General features: G+C 42.0%; 1 protein-coding gene across 3 annotated transcripts in view; it reads left to right on the top strand.

Annotated features, from left to right (window-relative positions):
• The window catches only part of LOC125483306 (dedicator of cytokinesis protein 9-like), a 57,752-nt gene that overhangs the window by 21,081 nt on the left and 14,598 nt on the right, over positions 1-22,073 (top strand). For 2 of the 3 annotated variants that reach the window (XM_048597916.1, XM_048597918.1), the window contains 5 exons: positions 6,231-6,353; positions 7,166-7,279; positions 8,049-8,054; positions 9,799-9,945; positions 12,592-12,802. In XM_048597916.1, the coding sequence (XP_048453873.1) occupies positions 6,231-6,353; positions 7,166-7,279; positions 8,049-8,054; positions 9,799-9,945; positions 12,592-12,802 (601 nt within the window). The remainder of the gene's footprint in view (positions 1-6,230; positions 6,354-7,165; positions 7,280-8,048; positions 8,055-9,798; positions 9,946-12,591; positions 12,803-22,073) is intronic. The other variant, XM_048597917.1, reaches the window with a different exon arrangement.

The following is a 22,073-nucleotide window of genomic DNA, read 5'->3' as shown; positions in this document are numbered from 1 at the left end:
GGGATGTAGAACCTGGTATCACACCAGTGCTGAAACCTGTTTCTCACTTCACTCATTTGTGTGGTTGGCAAAACATCACTTTTGGCTTGAAGGCAGTATTCTTTTCAAGGAGCAAACCACTTATGAATTAAGGTAATAACAGTGTGAGATGGCTAGCCTCACCTGTTGTTCACATTTTTAAGACACTCAATTTGTGAAAGCTCCCTTCCCTTAAGACTTATCCAGTGATATCTTTTACATTGATCAGAGAGGATAGAGGAGGCCATGATTTCTGAAGTCACATTCAAAAGATGGCACCTTCTGCAGCACAGCGCTCCATCAATGATGGTACTGGAATACATTAATATTGGAGCATTATAACTTAATTAACATTGGGCATAATATTCTTTCAGCCTACCTCATTATCGGTAAATGCAAAATGTACATTGTAAGCAAACATCGGAGTGATAAGAATGTACTGAATTTGCAAAAGTAGTTATCAAGAGTTCTAAAAACACATTGCCCCTGTGATAGATTGTTCACCTCTTACTGAGCACCAATAGTTAATCATTGATAGGAACATCGCCAACATAATTAATGTTGCCTAAAAAATAGAACCTCTTTTTAACCAGCAGTTAAATTGCAACGGATTTGATTTACTGATAATTAGTGCCTTTGTGTTGCCTTTGTCAGTGATCCCTCCAGCGTCAGCTCATGCAGTATTGGACTATTTCACTATTAAGCATTTCCTAGGCTGGTATAAACTCTAGCCTGTTGAGCCCTATGGCAGCAGTGACTGGTAAGCTGTCCCATTGGCTGCTCAGAAAGGTATGAGAGACATCACAACGTCACTCCCATTTTGCACCTTATTCACCACCACTGCTCGGTGATTCATTCCCCAAGCGGAGCTGCTGATTCAGCATCAAATAAGGGAGGAGGATGTGATGGGCCCCATTAAGCTATTGAATGTTTCAGAGCTAATTATACCACCAAGTCTATAAATACCTGAGGGTGATGTGCTGAATGATTTTTATCAGGATTCTGGTAACTAAATGCTCTCAATATTGTATTTTCTCTCTCCTCCAACTGTCTTTGTCCCTATCTGTTTCAGTTCACTGTCAATTATTTATAAAATAATTTTTGTCTATTAAATCCCTTTGGTCAATGCATTGGAGGAGAGGAGGCAGACTCTCATAAGAAATGGGCGTTGGAACAGGCACAGAGTTTGTGCAAGTGATGAGATGCATGTCCCTGAGTTGAGCTGCTATCACTGAGACTGACATTTCTACTTGTATAGAATTTTCTCAGCTCAATCCATGTCTTATTTCATTTGCTGTTGAAACCTTTATCTACTTCCCTGTTACCTCTTGATTATTCCAGTGCACCGTTGGCCAGCCTCCCACTTTGTCTCTTGCATAAACTTGAACTCATTCAGAATTCTGCTGCCCAGAGCCTATCTTGCTATCATCTCACTCAGAATGTCCCAAGATGTTTCACAGTAGCATTACGAGGTATAATTCAACACCAAGTTATGTATGGAGATATCCACATAACTCTGCCAAAGAGACAATTTGCTGAGGCGTCTTAAAAGGAAGAAAGAGAAAGGATTAAGAGAAAGGATTTAAAGGGGGAGCGAGCACCAGAACTTTAGGGCCAGGCATTTGCATCCATTAGCACTGATGGTGGTGCGCTTGTTACCAGGGATGTGCAACAGACCAGAACTAGAGGAATGCAGATCACAGAAGATTCAGAGTCTAGAGGAGATTAGAGATGGGGGAGAGCTGAGGCCAGGTTATGACGACAAAGATGATTTAAATTTGATGTGGAGGTGCTGGTGTTGGACAGGGTTAGATAAGGTCAGAAGTCACACGACACCAGGGTTATAGTCCAACAGGTTTACTTGAAATCACAAGCGTTCGGAGCGCTGCTCCTTCATTGGGTGAGGAGCAGTGCTCCAAAAGCTTGTGATTTCAAATAAACCTGTCGGACTATAACCTGGTGTGGTGTGACTTCTGATTTAAATTTGAGGCATTGTCAGAATAGGAGCCACCCGAAGGCAGCGACATTGTGTCATCATGAGGGTGGGGGGAGGTGGAGGCACATGTGCTAAACAGGATTTCGACTTTGTTTAGGAAGCCAGTCAGGTGGGATTCAGTTAGTTGGAACTGAAAGTCAGAAAAGTACTCAAGTGGAGAAAAGGCATCAGAAAAGCAAAAGGGTACTGGGAAAGTGAATACTTTTAAAGGCCCCTCCATACAGAAGGTGATTGATTGGGTTTGCATGTGGTATTTTTCAGTGTTGCAGTATTTTCCAAACCATTAATAAGTTTACAACAATGTAATACTTACAACAATGTAATACTTAGAATCATTGACTCCTATAGTGCAGAAAGCGGCCATTTGGCCCGTCGAGTCTGCACCGATCTTCCAAAGAGCATCCTACCCAGACCTAGACTCCCCCCTCCCCCACTACCCTATCCCCGTAATGCCGCATTTATTGAAACTAATCCACCTGACCTGTACAACCCTGGATACCACGGGCTAATTTAGCATGGCCAATCCATCGAACCTGCACATTTTCGGACTAGGGGAGGAAACTAGAGCACCCAGCAGAAACCCAAGTAGACATGGGGAGAATGTGCAAACTCTAAGCCACGAAGAAGGAAATGAGTCCATTCATGACAAGACTTTATGTCATGTCTGTGTTTCAGCTTTCGATTGCAGTGCAGTGTTAGTTAACATAGAGAAACTTGCAGGCTTTGTTTCAATTATGAATTTATTGGACTTGTACTGTGTTTGATTCTTATTTTTGCTTATCACTGTTAGTGATGTTGTAATACAGCTACTGATATTGTGATATTTATATTTACAACACAGTTGTATGTTTATGTTGGCTTTTATTGCTGATAAATCTTTGCTTTATTGCTTTGCGAGCTTACTTTGCAAAATTAAATTTTGGGCATTAACACACCTGCTGCATTAATTATCCCGGTCAATGGTGTTGCCATATTAGTGAATTAATTTGCATAGGAATTTTCAAGGAGACCATTCAGTAAATTTATGTTTGTGCTGACTCTCTGAAACAACCACCCAGTCAGTCCCACTTCCACTTTTACTGGAATCTTGCAACCTTTTCCCCCTTTTCATGTACAATAGGTTTTGCCTCATCTGGCACATACTGGGAATGGGTAATGCCAGTTAGTAAAACCTTGGAGTGCAGGTTCATAGTCCCTTGAAAGTTGAGTCACAGGTAGACAGGATAATGAAGGCATTTGGCACGCTTGCCTTTACTGGTCAGTGCATTAAGTATAGAAGTTGGAATACTGCATTCAATTCTGGTCTCCCTGCTATAGGAAAGATGTTGTGAAACTTGAAAGGGTTCAGAAAAGATTTACAATGATGTTGCCAGGGTTGAAGGGTTTGAGCTATAGGGAGAGGCTGAACAGGCTGGGGCTTTTTCCCTGGAGCATCAGAGGCTGAGGGGGTGACCTTTAAGAAGTTTATAATATCATGAGGGGCATGGAGAGGGTGAACAGCCATGGTCTTTTTTCCAGGGTAGAGGAGTCCAAAACTAATGGGCATAAGTTTAAGGTAAGGGGGGAAAGATTTAAAAGGGACCTGAGGGGCAGTCTTTATCATACAGAGGGTGGTGCATGTATGGACTGAGCTGCCAGAGGAAGTGGTGGAGGCTGGTACAATTACAACATTACCTCATTACAGCCTTGGTTCAAACATGGACAAAAGAGCTGAATTCCAGAGATGAGCTGAGAGTGACAGCCCTTGATATCAAGGCTACATTTGACTGAGTGTGGCATCAAGGAGCCCTGGCAAAACTGGAATCAGTGGGTATCGGGGGCAAACTCTCCGGTGGTTGGAGTCATACCTGACACATAGGAAGATGGCTGTGGTTGTTGGAGGTCAATCATCTCAGCTCCAGGACATCTCTGCAGGAGTTCCTCAGGGTAGTGTCCTAGGCCCAACCATGTTCAGCTGCTTCATCAGTGACCTTCCCTTCATCATAAGGTCAGAAGCAGGGATGTCGCTGACGATTGCACAATGTTCGGCACCATTCGCAACTCCTCAGATACTGAAGCAGTCCATGTTCACATGCAACAAGATCTGGATAATATCCAGGCTTGGGCTGATAAGTGGCAAGTGACATTCGCACCACACAAATGCCAGGCTATGACCATCACCAATAAGAGATAATCTAACCACCAACCCTTGACATTCAGTGGTGTTACCATCACTGAATCCCCCACTATCAACATCCTGGGGATTATCATTGACCAGAAACTCAACTGGACTCACCACATAAACACAGTGGCTACAAGAGCAGGTCAGAGGCTAGGAATACTGTGGCAAGTAACTCACTTCCTGATTCCTCAAAACCTGTCCGCCATCGTATAAGGCACAAGTCAGGAGTGTGATGGAATAATCCCCACTTGCCTGGATGGGTGCAGCCCCAACAACACTCAAGAAGCTTGACACCATCCAGGACAAAGCTGCCCGCTTGATTGGCACCACATCCACAAGCATCCACTCCTTCCACCACCGACGCTCAGTAGCAGCAGTGTGTACTATCTACAAGATGCACTGCAGAAATTCACCAAAGATCCTCAGACAGCACCTTCCAAACCCATGACCACTTCCATCTAGAAGGCCAAGGGAATACCACCACCTGAAAGTTCCCCTCCAAGTCACTCACCATCCTGACTTGGAAATATATCATTGTTCCTTCACTGTCGCTGGGTCAACATCCTGGAATTCCCTCTGTAATGGCATTGTGGGTCAACCCACAGCAGGTGGTCTGCAGCAGTTCAAGAATGCAGCTCACCACCACCTTCTCAAGGGCAACTAGGGATGGGCAAGAAATGCTGGCCAGCCAGCGATGCCCACATTCCACAAATGAATAGAAAAAAAATTAAAAGGCATCTAACTGGGTACGTGAATAGGAAGGGTTTGGAGAGATATGGGCCAAATGCTGCCAATGGGACTAGATTAATTTAGGATATCTCATGAGCATGGAGGAGTTGGACCAAAGGGTCTGGTTCCATGCTGTAGAGCTCTATGACTCTATAATTGTAAAATGTGAATGAAATGCTGCTTTCTTGTGTTCACAAGTAACCACTACTCCCAGAGAATGTTCAAAGCATCTCTCTGTTATGTGTTGGCAGTACACTGACCTTAATCTATTTTAACGGTTTGCTTCAGAACAATGTTATCTCATAATCAGGCACAGGCTCACAGAGTGTCTTCTGGTTATTGACGTGCACATTGGTATTTGGATAGGAGTGGGGTGGAGATGCCAGTCGGTCGAGTTTTTCAGTTTAAAGGGAAATTGATGCGACTTTCATAGAATCCCTGCAGTATGAAAGCAGGTCATTTGGCCCATTGAGTCCACATGAACCCTCGAAGAGCATCCCACCCAGACCAATCCCTGTCCCTGTCCCTGTCCCTGTAATCTTGCATTCCCCATGGCCAGTCCACCTAACCTGCACATCTTTGGACTGTGGGAGGAAACTGCAGCACCTGGAGGAAACCCACACAGACACAGGGAGAATGTGCAAACTTCACACAGATAGTCTGGCCACAGGTGGAATCGAACCTGGGTCCCTGGCACTGTGAGGCAGCTGTGCTAACCACTGAGCCACTGGGTTGCCCATTGAGCTGCCCTATCATCGACATGTCATTGTATCCAATTCCGTTTTGAAAGTTACTATTCAATCTACCCTTTCAGGCAGTGCATTCTAGATCATAAGTTCTCCGCATAAAAAAACTCATTTTCCTTTTCGAATCTTCTTGCCCCTTATCTTAAATCTATGCTTTCCATTTAGCAACCCTTTTTTGGAGTTGTATCTAGAACCTTTTGATGGAAAGATGAGAGTGCTACCCCACTCAGAACAAGTAAATAAGGAAATATTTATTAAAGAATGCAGTTGCTGAGCTCTGAAATAGAAAGGTTGAAATAATGATGGCAGCAGATCCAATAATACCTTTCAACAGATAATTGGATAAGACTTGAAAAATTAAATTTGCAGAACTATGGGAATGGACCGCAGAGAGCAAGCAGGGCCGAAGGCTTCCTGTATAGTACAACGTTATGACAGGTCAAAACAGAAATCTAGAAATACTCAGCAGGTCAGGTAACATCCTTGGAGAGAGAAACAGTTAACGTTTCAGGTCGGTGACTTTTCATTGGAACAGTTGTTTTTGGATACTGATGCCCAACTAATTTTGACTTTTGAACAGGATGTGCTGATGGAATTATTGGAACAATGTGCTGATGGACTGTGGAAGGCTGAACGCTATGAGCTGATTTCGAATGTGTACAAGCTAATAATTCCAGTTTATGAAAAAAGACGTGAATTTGAGGTAAGTCAAGTTTAGCCCTTGGATAAGTTAGGGAGATGTATAACAAAGAGATATGCACCTTGAGCAAGTCAAGCCAATAATTAGTATAACCGGATTAACCTTATTGTTAGTTTAAAAGTGGGGCAGGTACAAAAAAAAGTTAATGTGGATGATACAAGGACTGAATTTCTATTTGTCAGGAGAGAATTGACAGTCTGTGGTTCCTTTCTTCAGGAAAGGGAAGGTTGAGAAATGACCTAATTTAAAGTCTTTACATTATGAAGATGATTCATAGTTAGCTGAACAGATATTTCCACTTCTAGGGGAGAACAAAACCGAAAGTTATAAACTGATATATGCAATAGGGAAATTGGGAAAACTTTCTTTACCCTGAGATTGGTGACAATATAGAATGATTACCAGAGAGAGTGATGAAGATGAGTTTAAGGAGAAAATGTATAAACATGATGGTAAATGGATAGGATGTCCGAATAGGAGGAGATGTAGAGGGCTGGAACACATTTATGTGAAGCAGAAACCATAAGACTCATCAAAGCTGAATAGCCTGTTTCTCTACTGTAATATCTTTTATAAATTAGTAATGCTTTTCAAACTAAACAGGCAAAGTAAACATAAGTAGCCTATTTAATATAATTTCTGAAGAAGGATCTAGGCCCGAAATGTCAGCTTTCCTGCTCCTCTGATGCTGCTTGGCCTGCTGTGTTCATCCAGCTCTACACCTTGTTATCTCTATTTAATACAATTGGTTTTTTTGCTGAATGTGTTTGTGGGAGAGGAAATTCTGTTTGATTCTTTCTATTGCATACCTTCAGAAACTTGCCCATCTCTATGAAACTCTGCATCAAGCTTACAAGAAAATTGCTGAAGTTACTCACACAGGCAAAAGACTACTAGGCACCTACTTTCGGGTAGCCTTTTTTGGGCAGGTATTTATCACTTTTGTCTGTTTGACTATTTACCAGTTACTACGTTATGCAACTTAAAGTTTTGCTGAACCAATTTGTTCTGAGAGGTTTCATAGTTTTGTTTCTTTAACTTTTAAAAGTATTGCTAGCATAAGGAAAGAGAAATTGTGTCTGGTCGCAAGAGAGCCAGCAACCACGGGAAATAGATTTAAGGTAACTGGGGAAAAAGTACCGTCAGAGGGAGATGGGGAGATTTTTTATGATAAGTAAGACTTTCAAAAAGGACTTGGAAAGTACCTGAAAGAGTGAAAATTACAGGACAAAGGGGGAATAAAACAGGGGAGTGGAATTAGAGAACTCTTTCAAACAGCCAGCACAATGGATCGAGTGGCTGCCTTTTCTGCTGCAAGATTATATCTGTACTTTCTTGTTGTTAGTTCACCCAGCAATCTTCAAAACACTCGCAGTCCAGTTTATTTCTAGGTGTTGGTACTTACAAAGCTGGAGTAACGCCTGAGTCACACAGTTACAAAATGATTTTTGTTTTATTTTCCTGCAATTCAATTGAAAACAAAAGTGGAAACGTGGTTGAGCATGCTTTAAAGGCTGTGGGAACTAAAAGCAGTCCTTGATTTAAATTGTAAACACTCTTTTGTTTAAATCTTAATCAACAAGGTATAATTTAAAACACAATTTGACTGAAATGTTTTGTTTGCAAAACGGCTTGCTGTTTATATTAAGCTGCAGCATCTCATTAATACATTCTTTCCACTCTTTTCCCCTCTTAAAGGCAGCGGTAAGTTGTGTGCTAAGGTCTTTCCATGTAAGATATGAGCACTTAATTTTGCCTTAGTGTGGTCTTGTTTGTTTGTGTCTGAAGTCATCTGCTTTGCAATCATAACTGTCTAGCTAAATGTAGAGGTTAGAAGTGCTGTGTTAGGAACACCATCCACTGCCTTGCCTTGTTCATAGTGGTGCATGTAGAGGAGTGGAAAATTTGGCTGACTGTAATCCACTTTGCATTGTAATAAATCATCGATCCTCCTTTTTACCAAAATAAAGAATTGTAGAATATCTAGCTTTAAAACTCACTGAAGCAGATTGAAGTCCAACAGCTTTTGTTTTATATATTATTAGCTTTGGTGTGTTCTTTAGTTTTTGGGTGATTTCCTATACAGTGACTGCTAGGAATAAATGTGATTATTGTCATTTGTTCTTTGTTTTTAAAACTTTCTTAGCAATACCAGTTTACAGACAATGAGAGAGATACAGAGGTAAATCAATGATGGTATTACAAATAATGCAGTAAACCTCACTGCATTAAAGGCACTCTTGATTTGATGTGGATAGTTTTTGTCAGTCTATCAACAATGCACATCTTTCATACTTCATAAAATTCTTGTGCATCATTCATGTATACTCCTAGCACAATGATAGCTACTGTAACTACTTGTACTCTATCTGTCTACACTTCAGACTGGTTTAATTCCATGTACCGTATTTAATAAAGCCCAACAGTTCCTCCTCCGGTCTGTGCCTCCTCTCGCTGCTATTTGTGATTTTTTTTAAGCCGGGTCCTGAAGGTGACCTGAATCTACACAAAATGCAACCTCAGCCGCACACAACATGGACTGCTTTTGAGGGCCAGTGTTATTGAGGCACTGAGAGCATTACAGCCGCTGACAGTTTTGTGTAGCTTGGCAAAAGACCTGCAGATCATTTTGGAGAAACGGTACTTTCATCATTTCAAGAACCAATCCTTGTTAAAAGACAGGTGACTGAAAACTCTGACATTGCCCGCTTGTCTGCCCCAGCTGCCACCTTGCCCACCCCTTCTCAGGAGGGTAGGATTGTGCCCAACAGCATTATAATTGATCCTTCACTTAACAGCAGAAATGGGAAGAATTAGCTTGGAATCTTTCCAGCAAACAAAATCTACCATTTATATTCTGTAGCAAAATAAAAGAGGGTGACTTGGTGTTGACCATCAGCTTGTGTTTTTGCAAAAATCCAACCCTTTTCTGTAAATTTCAACTAATTTGGTTGCTGAGTCTTATCCATGAGTTGTGAATAATTCCGGGTGTGTTTGAACCCCTTCTGACCAAGCTTTGGCAGTCTAACGTTCTCAACCTGTACTAACCTGAAAAGCAGTACCAGTTGTTGCTGTGTAAAACAGGCACGAAGTTCACATCTTAGTATCACTCCAAAATAAAAATGACACCTGGATTCTTCTCCCCAAAGAAGCTAGAAAAGTGTATCAATTTAAAAAAAACAAAATTATTTGATTATATGGCATTGAACATGTGGCCAAGGTGACGATTGCTGTACATTTACAGCCATGAACTTCATTTCCTCCTTTAAAAGAAACAATTCAGAACCACTTGGCCTTAATAGTGCATTTGGGGGAGTTTGGAGAATCTTTTGTTTGCCTTCGTTTGTCGTTCTCAAACTTTTGAGTTGACTGATTCATTGCTTTATGCACCTGCTTGTGAGTGTTTTTCACATGTCAACCTGGCTTACTTCACTGTCACTTTTAACAGGGTTTCTTTGAGGATGAGGATGGCAAGGAATATATTTACAAAGAGCCAAAACTGACCCAGCTGTCTGAGATATCGCAGCGACTTCTGAAACTTTACTCGGACAAATTTGGCTCCGAGAATGTGCGGATGATCTACGATGATGGGAAGGTAAGGAGGGCAGCATTTTAATCTGTCTGCTTTTCTGTGAGCACTTCCTTATCTTTTACCTTTTGCAATCTGCTGCTTTCATGATGCATTTCTTCCCTTGAGAAATGAGTCCGGTTACCTCCCAGGAGTTTCCAAAATTTCAATATATCTGAAAGATATGGGAGGTTCAAATACTTTGTGCTGTGTGACTTAATTGTTTATGGTTATAAACAGATCTTTAAGTAACTCCTATTTTTATAATTCTTGATTATAAATATAATCAAGCCCCTAAAAGACTTTTCAAAGCCTGGATTAAAATATGGAGCAGGCTGAAGGTAAGTTATACCCTAGTGATTAGGAGCATGGTCTATTCAGCAAAAGACTTGACAAAAAAACCCCGCAATAATAGAAACATACCACTGTTCCAACTGCCCTTTTTAAAAAGATAGCCATGATGTGGAGGTGCCGGTGTTGGACTGGGGTGGGCAAAGACAGAAGTCACACAACACCAGGTTATAGTCCAACAGATTTATTTGAAATCACAAGCTGTTGGAGAATAGCTCCTTCTGACTTGGGCTGTCATTAACAACAGCTTCCAAATACACGACCACCTAAAAAGGCAAGGACAACAGAGACATGAGAACACCACACCCCCTTACAGCCACACAGCATCCTGACTCGGAACCACATTGCTATCCCTTCACTGTTGCTGGGTCAAAATTCTGGAACTCCTGTCCTAACTACACTGTGGGTGTACCGACACAACATGGACAGCAGTGTTTAAAGAAGTCATCTCACCACGACCTACTTAAGGGGCAGTTAGAGATAGGCAACAAATGCTGGTCTGGTCAGAGATGCCCAAAAATATGTAAAAGAAAACCTCCCTTCAATTGTGATGTGAAGGTGCACTCAGGCTGTACCTGTCAGTCAAAAACAACTTACATTTATATATCACCTTCACTGTAGCAAAGGGACTTCACAGGTGCAGTACCAAATAAAATCCAACACTAAACCACACAAGATGATATCAGGACAGGCAACAAAAAGCTTGGTTGAAGAGATAGCTTTTAAGGAGCATGTTCAAGGAGGAGAGAGAAGTCTAGAAGTTTAATGTATGAACCTCATGGCCTAAGAACATGAAGGCACAGTCACCAATGATGAAAATAAGGGAATAGAGGCTTCACAAGTGGCAGAACCAGAGGAATTTGGAGATGATTCTCACATCAGTTAGAAAATGGCAAATTGTCCCATTATCTGTGTGTTTATTTGGATGTATGGGATATCATGGTGTCACAGATGGTGTAACAGCATGAAATGAGGCTGTTTGGCCCATCATATCTGCACCAGCTCTCTGAATAAGCAGTTCACTTCGTACCATTCTCCCACCTTCTCCTGATAATATTTTACTTCTTTTTCGATTACAGGTCCAATTCCCTTTTGAATGTGTTCTCACCACACACTCAGTGCATTTCTTACCTTAACCATTTACTGCATCTAAAAAGTTTTTTTAACATCAATTTCAAACTAATCTTAATATCCCTTTCTCTATCCATAGCCCAGTATCAATCCCATATAATCTGGCTTCCTCATTCACTCCTCATTACACTGTATGAATCCAAAACTAATCCCATTGTCCTGCTGTCCCCACATAACCCTGAATCAGTCTCAAACTGTCCCCAATGGCCCGATCTCTGCCCATTGTATTGTACCAATATTGAAATGAATCCCACTGCCCTTGTCGCTGCCATACTGCTCTCACTGTATCAATTTGCAAACTAATTCCACTGTCCTGCTCACTACCAAATCTCCTCTTAGCCTTCTTTTCTCGAAGGAAATACAGCCCTAACTTTTCCAATCTATCTCTATTCCTGAAAGTCCTCAACATTTCCACTATTGTCATGAATCTTTTCTGAATTGTCCTGAATTCTTTTATATCTTCCTTCATGTGCAGGGCCTTTGTTATTTATATTACAGCGTTCGAAAGTGCTTTACAATTAATTATACTTCAACACTGTAGTCACCCTTAATGTAGCCAGGCACGGTCTCCATACATTGGATCTTCGAGCAGAAAATGGCCATTCGACCCATCATGCCAGTGCTAGCTCTTTGGACAAGTTATCCAGTCAATCCTCTCTTCCCTGTCCATTCCCCATAGCCCAACAATATTTTTACTTCTTGGTGTGCTTTGTCTCTGTATATGTCATAGCTCTGCCTGGATTCTGTCACTACCCTTCTTAATGAATAGTGCAGTTCTGAATTTCTTCACATCTGTGAACTTTGAAATGAGTCTCTCCATTCCCCAGTCTGAGTGATTTAATATGTTTGTAGAAAGAGTGGTGGACCCTACACTGATCATTGGACAGTCAACACAACTCACTTGTCTTTAGCCCAAATAACAATCATTCACCACACATGAGTATCAATTGGGAGAATTCGCCAGTTAATCTACTGTTAGTGAGAGGCTGAACCTATTAGGAAGGCTGCATCTCTGAACATAAAATAGAATTTACATTTGCGTAGAGTCACAGGTGAGGTGCATTCGTTCACACTTGTCTTTCTGTTTACTAAGTTGGGAGCGATATGTCACTCTGTCAAATTGTTAATTTGTCCTTGACGTAACACCACAGATTACATATGCTCCAATAAAGTTGTACTGTTTTTGGACAGGTCAATCCGAAAGACTTGGATTCGAAATATGCCTACATCCAAGTGACATACGTGACTCCATACCTTGAGGAGAAGGAGTTGCTGGACAGAAAAACAGATTTTGAGAAAAGTCACAATATTCAGCGGTTTGTATTTGAGATGCCATTCACCATCTCTGGAAAGAAGCAGGGAGGAGTTGAGCAACAGTGCAAGAGGAGAACAATTTTGACAAGTAAGTGTCACCGAACCTGAAATGTTAACTATGATTTTTCTTCACAGATGCTGCCAGACCTGCTGAGCTTTTCCAGCAACTTCTGTTTTTGTTCATTTTTCTTTGCTTTGTCTCAACCTAGAATAAAATTCCTGCCCCCACATTTGTGCTCGCTGACCTACGATGTGTCCTGCCTCACTTTTTAAGATTCTCATCCCTTATTTCAAATCCCTGTATTGGCTCCACCCTCCGACTCTCTACAACTTCCAACAGCACTCAAAGCTGATTAGCTACTGGTGCAATTCTGGCTTTCTAATGATCCTCAATTATCAACACTGCACCGTTGGTGACCATACCTACAATTGTGGGTCCTAATCTCCATAATCACCACTGACTTGAGGGCAATCATGCTGTAGATTCTTGCACACCAGTCAGTTTCCCACATCCAGCACTCCAGCATTGTCAGGAGATATCCAATATTCAGCTGAAGCGATAGAGTCTGGTTTAGGTGAGTTGTATGGACATTGCGACTATAAAGAAGAGTGCTGACAGCACAAGCCTAGTACACACACAGCTTTGTATTTCTCATTAGTTTGTTGTTTGTTCACACTCGACCTCTCAGCATTAACATGACAGTTGTGCCTTGTCTTGGTACTCATGTTGACCTTAAGGCAGTTTCTGGTCATTGTTGAACTGAGGTATCTGAAGCTGTTGATGACCTCCAGATGAAGTGTCAGAGTTGTTCAAAGGTGCAATTATCCACATTAATTTGAATTTATAGTTGAAGAACAGTCATACTTGACTTGAAACCTTAACCCTGTTTCTCCACAGTTGCTGTCAGATCAGTGATTATTTTCAGTACTTACTGGTTTTATTTCAATGTTGTTATTATTTCCTGTCCTGATAGCCTCCATCTGTCTTTCTGAAGCTTTTAGTGCTGCTCCTTGCCAGATCTCCTCAGCAAATTTAGATACAGCATTCAAGTTGAGCATGAATCTCAGATGTGCATCTTTTCTAATCCAGTACAACACTTTCTTAACCCTAACTCTTGAAACATATACATCAGTGAATTTTCTAGTCAGGATGCTGCCTATTCTTCTGAAGGTATAGGTCTGTATTTTTTTTAAACAGCCTCCTATGAGACGGTAAATCTGTGCAGGCTGCCTTTGATTGATCAGCTCATGTTGAAAATTACAAAGATGTCACATTATAGACCAGGAGGATCTATGTTAGGAAAGTGAAATTAGATGCAAGAATAAAAACAGAATTTGCTGGGTAAGTTCAGTTTGACCAGGTATTTGCTAAAACTCGTTTCCAATCAGAATATTGAAAGAGAATTACAAAATACATTTGCAACTTATTTAATCACAAGGGCAGTTAACAATGGGCAATTATGGTTGACTTTGCCAGTGACACCCACATCCTGTGATTTAATTTAAAAAAAAAGCTCAACAAAAGTGTCTTGTGGAACTGTTCGAAATTGATGGTAAACATAAAGTCAAAAGAATAGTCATGAAAAGAAAAGGACTTGCATTTTTATACTTCTTTTTGTGGCCTCAAGAACTCTCAAAGTACTTTACAGTCGGTGCAGTGTTTTTGATGTGTTGTAGTCACTTTTGTAATGTAGGAAACATGATTATCTATGCACCACACAATCTTTCTCAATCGTGCATTACAGTTGGGTAATTTAAGAACCTTGCCTTAGTCCAATGTCTGGTTTTGCTATGAAATTGTGTCACATTGATGGTCTTCGCTTTATCTAACGCACAAAAACTTCACATGTAAAATGCCATGATGAGTGCTGACATGATTAATTGATGACTCCCTATAAAAATTCTTCACTCTATATTTTTACAGTTCTATAAACTTGAGTATTCATTTAAATTAAATCTAATTAGCTTGCGTATATATGTATCTATCAGTTGTCATTTACTGCCGAAATTCACTGATTACATGTTCACTTTGTTTGTTTACCCTTAGATGTGATTATATTTATTTCCTCCTGACTGTCCTCCCAGTGCTGTCATACACCACCATAAGCCTGCTATCCTATTTCAGTTCCTCTGCCCCAATGTGTTAATTGCAGGGGAGACAGTCGCATAGCGGTAATGCCAACTTAGAGACCTTAATAACTGCTGTGGAGATTTCAGTTCAGATTCCCAGATTGGAAGCTGGCGGAACTGAAACTCAATTTAAAAGAAGTCTGCGGTTGAAAGCCAGTTTTGGTAATGGTGACCATGAAACTGTCATTGATTTATTGTTCTTAAAAATAAAACAAACTTCACCTGGTTCACTCTCCTCTTACAGAAAAAGAAATCAGCTGTCCTTATCTGGCCTGGCTTATATATGACTGCCATTCCACAGCAATGTAATTGACCCCTAACTGTTCTCTGAACTGCCCTCGCAAGCCACTCCTTTGAAGACCAATAAGAGTTGAGCAACAAGTGTTGGCCTTGTCAATGATATCCACATCCCAAGAAAGAATAAAAAAAATTCCTTGTTTTTAATTTCCCCCATTGCCTCATCTACTTTAGTGACTGTATCACACTGACGTCTGCCAGCAATCAACCCCATCTGCGCCCTTCAGTCCTCTGACCCTGACTTGATCCCTTCACCCCATCACTGGTGATTAAAGCTTCTAGTTCAACCAACCCAATTCCGGGACTCCCTCCATATACATCTGCATCTCTCTGTCTTTACATATAATATACCTCTCTCGCTCACTCATGGCAGTGAGGTTCTGTTATACATGCAAATTGTAATTGGGGCATTAGAAAGTAACAAATAAAACATGAGTAGTTAACAAGGTCACAATTGAAGGGAGGCAAAGAATTGAGATTAAACAGGCTGGGGTTCTTTTCCTTCCTACAAGACAATACTGAAGGGTGAGCTGAAAGAAGTCTTTACGTTATGAAAGAGCTTGATAGAGTAGAGTTAAAGAAGACACTTGATATTTGTGGGAGGGAGCGAAAAGTATAAGACAGTCAAGCATGGGCAGTGGTAGTCTACCCACCCTTGGGGTGGGGCTCAGGCTAGGTGGGACCTCCAGTGGCATTTGCTGCATGGGCTGGTGTTCGGTAAGAGGTGGAGTCCTCTTATTGATCGTTCCCTGTGCCCATTGGTGAAACACCCCCTTCAAGATCATTTCCCTCCCCTCTTTGACCTTGGTCAGTCAACCTAGCCCCCAACTCCATCATACCCCTCACTGGGGTCTGCCAGCCTGACCCAAGAGATACCCAGCCTTCAGTCCTACTTCCCTAATAATACCCTCCACTTCAAACACAGGCTGTAGTCCCAGCAGAGGCCACTGCTCAAACCCGGCACAGCTGAGACTACGGGACTGCTGGCCAATCGGACTGGCACCAACTCCTTAAGGTGAGGTGACCTCCCCAATAGGATGGAGTCTTGCTCTGAGCCGGTTAATGCCCCGCTGAGTGTAAAACGGCAGTCTGGCTCTCTCCTGGGTGGACTCCCAACAGACTGTACATCCGGGATAGATGGGGAACTGGACACCCGGTAAAAATCCAGCTCATTAGCTTAAATGATGGAAAGCTCGGTCAGAGAAGTAGGCTTCAAGTATTTTAATGGAAGAAAGTGAGGTAGAGAGGCAGGGGATAATTCCTGAGTTTGGAGGCCCGGGCAACTAAAGGCAAGGGCACCAATGTTTAAGCCATTAATAATTGGGAATACGCGGGAACCAAATCAGAGGAGCAGAGATATCTCAGAGGGATGCAAAGCTGGAGGGGATTGCAGAGATAGGAAGGGATGAGGTGGATTTGAAAACAAAGATAGAGTTTTAAAATCAGGTTATTGCTTGATACTATTAATAGAAAAAGCAAATGGAATGTTCACCTCCAATTCAAAGGAACTAGAGATTAAAAGTAGGGAGATTTTGTTAAAACTATACAAGGCATTGAACAGTTTTGGTTCTCTTTGCTAAGGAAAAGGTTACTGGCATTGGAGGCAAGCCAGGGAACATTCAGTAGGCTGCTCCCTGCAATGAACGGACGGTCTTATCAGGCAAGGTTGTGTAAGAAAGATTGTTTCCCTTTGTCGGAGAGTCTGGGACCAGCAGGCATTTCTCAGAGTAAGGCTCCACACAACTCAGACAGAGATAAGGAGAAATTTCTTCTGTCAGAGGGTAGTGACTCTGTGGAATTCCTTACCACAGAGGGTAGTGGAGGTTGGGTTGTTAAGTATATTGATGGCTGATATGGACAGAATTTTAATCTGTACAGCAATCAGGGTTATGGGGACAAGGCAGCAAAGTGGATTGGAGGATTATCAGATCAGCCATGACCTTATGGAATAGCAAAGTAAACTGAATCGGCCGAATGACCTACTTCTGCTCCTACATCTCATGCACTGTGAGCTAATGTAGATCAGTAAACAGAGACACTGACAGGGAAGTGGGTTTGTTGTTAGCCAAGACATAAGCAGTAGTGTTTTGGATGACCTCTAGTCTGGAGGGTGAGAGACCAGCCTCGAGGAAAGTAACCAAAGTCTTGCAGTTCAGAAGTGGGTACAAAGCAGAAACAAACTTACAGGAGGCAGTGAAGTTGTAGATTTTAATCACAATATGTAGGTATCCTGTTGGAATTAAGTTACTGAATGGTTTCATTTGGACTTGATTGAATTAGATTACAGGATAGAAAATGTTGTCAGTCTTTGACTCTTTTTTCTCAGACCTTAATCACTTGGTGCTGTAGCATTTGTTGCTGATCATAGATAATCAGTTGGTGCAACCATTCGTATCATGTGGAGGCTATTGTCTGAGTTAACAATTCACAGAGCAAAGTCACGAAAAGTTCAGACCGAAGCGTCAGAAAACTCAAATGCCTTGAATGCTGAATTGCTGTGGAAATAACTGACATCTGATGCACCATACTTTCTAAAGTTCAGCCAATAACTCCTGCATTTTCAGAGTTTATTTCTCAAATTTTGTTTTCAGTACAAAGGACCACACCCAGAAGGGAGCCCTCACTCCTTCAGAACTGAGTAATGCCTTTGTGTGTGCTTTTGTGTGGTTTTGCCCAGAGCTCAGTCAGCTATCCTTGACACTGTAATTGACTTTATGAGGGGGCTCATTTCTTGTTGGTTCTTCAAAATGAAGTTGACCACGTCTGTCTTCTGGGGTGATGGGTAGGGTTCTGCTGGTTATGTAGGGTCGTGCTAAACCAGTCAAAACTCAGAAGGTTCGGCTACAAATCAGACAAGATACTGTGGGCAGAGATTTGGATTTTGGGTGAGTTGCTGGCTTGGGGTTTTCTGTCTGCCTCTGATGTATGCTTCCCTTCAAAGGAAGCTGCATTTGGTGCAGTGATCCTGGGTGAGCTATTCCTGAACTTGAAATCGATATAAAAGCTTCTATGCGAAGCCTCCAGACCTTCCTGATCACACTTCCTTTGACCGCTGTGAGAATGTATGCAAGACTTGAGCTCTCCTTTGCTTTGGTTAAGCAAGTGTCAGGCAATCCAACTGTGATCATCTCAACCCAGTTGTGACTGCCTCAGTATGGAGTGAGTGCTTGGCATGCAAGCACCTGGTGTCTGGTAGTTTATCCCACCAGCTGATCTCTTGAGGCTTCTGAAGGTAGACCCAGTGAAAGTGGTTGAGCTTCTTGCTGTGATGTTGGTTACAGTCCAGGCTTTGCATGTGAAGAGCAGAGTGGGTAAGAGTTTTGTTCTATAAACTTGCCGTTTGATGAGCACCTTCACATCCTTTCACTCTCACACTGACGTTTGAAGTTTGCTAAGGACGACACTTGATTTGAGTGGAAGTGTATTCTTCTGACTTACAGCACCTTAGTTGTGTTCAGATTGCTTCTGGTGTTATGGGCAGATTTTGCCAGAATGTTGTGCACTTAATGACAGCTCCTTTAATGCAGCGTTCCCTCTAAGTTTTCTTAGCTGTGCACAGATGTGATTCTCTTGCTGGAAACTGCCTGAGGCCAAATCAAATCATTCACCATCTTGGTGTCTTTTTTTTATTGGATCTGAATTGAATTTCCAAGCAAATATCACCCCCATCTCTGAGGCCACCTGTCACCTGTGTAATGGCACCCAACTCAACATGCCCTATCTCGACTGCTCTTAAAACTTCATCCATACTGTTTTTTACATCTGGTCTTAATCCTTCTAATATACACCTGGTTGACCTCCCACTTTCTACATTTCATGAATTCTGCATGTGTCCTTCCTTTTACCCAGATTCTGTCTTCCTGTCACCCCTGTGAGCACAGACTCCTGGTAAGCAACACTTCAATTTTAACATTCACGTTATTGTTTTCTAATTACTCTACGATCTTGCCTTTTCCTTCAGCTCTGGTCCAACTCAATTATAATTGCTCCACCATCAGTGGCCATGCCTTCTGTGCTGAAATGTGCAATCATCAGGACCCATTATCCCCTCAAATTTTATGGTGGACTGAAGGTCATTGATGAAGCAGCTGAAGATGAGTGGGTCACACCACCCTGAGGAGCAGGGCTCTTGTGGCAGTAGTGATGTCCCTTCCTTTGATCCAGGAGGCCTGGGTTCAAGTCCCACCTGCTCCATGAGTGTATCATAACATTTCTCAACAGATTGATTTGGAAAATATCCTACCCTGAGCAGCTGCTGTCTGAGGATGATGTCATGGAGCTGAGATGACTGATCTCCAAAAGCATAACTTCTTTGGTGCTGGGTACAACTGCAAACAACAGAGAATTTTCAGGATCTGAGTGGTCCTAGATGAATTCAGAGTGTTGTTGGGCAGGTTATCGTTGAGTAAATGCTGTTTGACAGCATTGTCAATGACCCATTCCTGCTCTACGGATGGTTGAGAGTAGACTACCATGTAATAATTGGCTGTGTTGATTCTGTCGTACTCTTTGTGTACAGGACATACCTGGACAATTTTCCTCATTACTGAGTCAATACCAGTATTGTGGCTGTATGGAAACTGTTTGGCTAAGGGCAGCTAATTCTGGAGCACAGGTCTTCAGTACTATTGCAGGAATGTTGTCAGGGTCTTCACCCTTTGAAATCCTTCATCCATTTCAATCCTTTGTCCGTTTCTTGATATCATCTGGAGTGATTCGAATTGGCTGTAGACTGGCATCATAGATGCAGGGAACCTCAGGAGGAAACTAAGGTGGATCATCCACTCAACACGTACAGTTGAAGATGGATTTGAATATTTCAGCCTTGTCTTTTGCATTGGTGAACTGGTTCCGCACATCATTGAGAATGGGGATATTTGTGGAACCTCCTTCTGTTTGATTGTCCACCACCATTCTGGCCGAGGCAGGACTGCAGAGCTTAGATCTGATCTGTTAGCTGTGGGATCACTAAGCTCTGTCTATCAGATGCTGTTTGACATGCATATAGACCTGTTTACCAAACTGACACCTCGTTTTTAAGTACGCCCCGTGCTATTTAGAAAGGGATTGCGAGTGAAAACAGAGATTAAAGACCAGTGAGTCCGTTGTCAGCAGTGGGGAAAATGCTAGAGTCCATTATCGCGGATTTTATAGCAGAGCACTTAGAAAACAGTGGCCAAATCAGACAGAGCCAGCACAGGTTTACAAAAGGGAAATCATGCTTGACAAATCTACTGGAATTCTTTAAGGATGTAACTAGTAGGGTTGATTAGGGGAAGCCATTGAATGTGGTTTATTTGGACTTTCAGAGGTTTTTGACAAAGTCCCACTTAAGAGATTAATGTTTAAAACTAAAGTGCATGGGATTGGGAGTAGTGTATTGAGATGGATCGAAAACTGGTTAGCAGAGAAGAAACAAAAACAAAGTTGCTAGAAAAGCTCAGCAGGTCTGGCAGCATCTGTGAAGGAGAAAACAGAGTTAACGTTTCGGGTCCAGTGACCCTTCCTCAGAACCCATGAAAACCTTTTGTTTTTTATTTAACAGAGAAGAAACACAGATTAGGAATAAATGGGTGTTTTTCTGAATGTCTGCCAATGACTACTGGGGTACTGCATGGTATTAGGATGCAAATCATTCACAATATATGTTAATGACTCAGCTGAGGAAAATAAATGTAATATCTCAAACATTTGCATATATCACAAAGCTGGGTGGAGGGGGTGGACTGTGAGGAGGATGCAGAGATGTTACAGGGTGATTTGGACAGACTGAGTGTGTGGTACATGCATGGCAGATGCAGTGTAATGTGGATAAATGTGAGGTTATCCACTTTGGTAGCTAAAATAGGAAGGCAGATTATTATCTGAATGGCTATAAACTGAGAGAAGGGAGTATCCAGCAAGACCTGGGTGTCCTCATGCACCAGACGCTGAAAGTAAGCATGCAAGTGGAGCAAGCAGTAAAGAAGGCAAACTGTATATTGGCCTTTGAGCACAGAAACAAGGATATCTTGCTGCAATTATACAGGGCGTTGGTTAGGCAACCCCTGGAATATTATGTGCAATTTTGATCTCCTTATCTGAGGAAACATGTTCTTGCTATAGAGGGAGCACAGCGAATTGATTCCTGGAATGACAGGACTGACGTATGAGAAGAGATTGAATTGGGTAGGATTGTATTCTCTAGAGTTTAGAGGAATGAGGGGAATTGCATAGAAACCTATAAAATTCTAACAGGACTAGATAAGGAAGGATGTTCCTGATGCTGGTGAGGCCAGAACCAGGAGTCATAGTTTAAGGATATGGGGTAAACCTTTTAGGACTGAGATGAGGAGAAATTTCTTCTCCCAAAGAGTGGGAAACCTGTGGAATTCACCAACATAGAAAGTGTTTGAGGCCAAAACATTGTGTTTTCAAGAACAAGGTAGGTATAGCTGTTGTGGCTAAAGAGATCAAGGGCTATGGAGGGAGGGCGGGATTAGAGTATTGAGCTCAATCAGCCATGATCATACTGAATGACGGACTAGGCTTGAGGAGTCAAACAACTTACTCCTGCTCCTGACTTCTGTATTTCTGTGCATCTGTCAGCACCCATTCTGTGAGTCGAGTTGATCCCCGGGTTTGATGCTAACGGTAGAGTGGGGTCATGACATTACAAATGGTGGTTGAATACAATTCAATGCTTCGTTGGCTCACAGCATCTCATGAAGGCCCGGTCTCGCATTCTAGATCTATCTGAAATCTATCTCGTTCAGTATGGTGGTGGTGCCACACAGCTTGGTGGAAGGTATCCTCAATGTGAAGACGGGAATTTGCCTCCCGAAGAACTGTGTGGCAGTCATTCCTAGCAACATTGTTGGGGCAAATGCATCTGTAACAGGTAGATTAGTGAGGACAAGGTAAAGTAGATGTTCCCTCTTGTTGGTTATTTG

The sequence above is a fragment of the Rhincodon typus genome, chromosome 6, assembly GCF_021869965.1.
Source record: "Rhincodon typus isolate 14 chromosome 6, sRhiTyp1.1, whole genome shotgun sequence".
Lineage (NCBI taxonomy): Eukaryota > Metazoa > Chordata > Chondrichthyes > Orectolobiformes > Rhincodontidae > Rhincodon > Rhincodon typus.
Note: the sequence above shows the minus strand (reverse complement) of the source record. Positions and strands in the feature narration are given on the sequence as shown.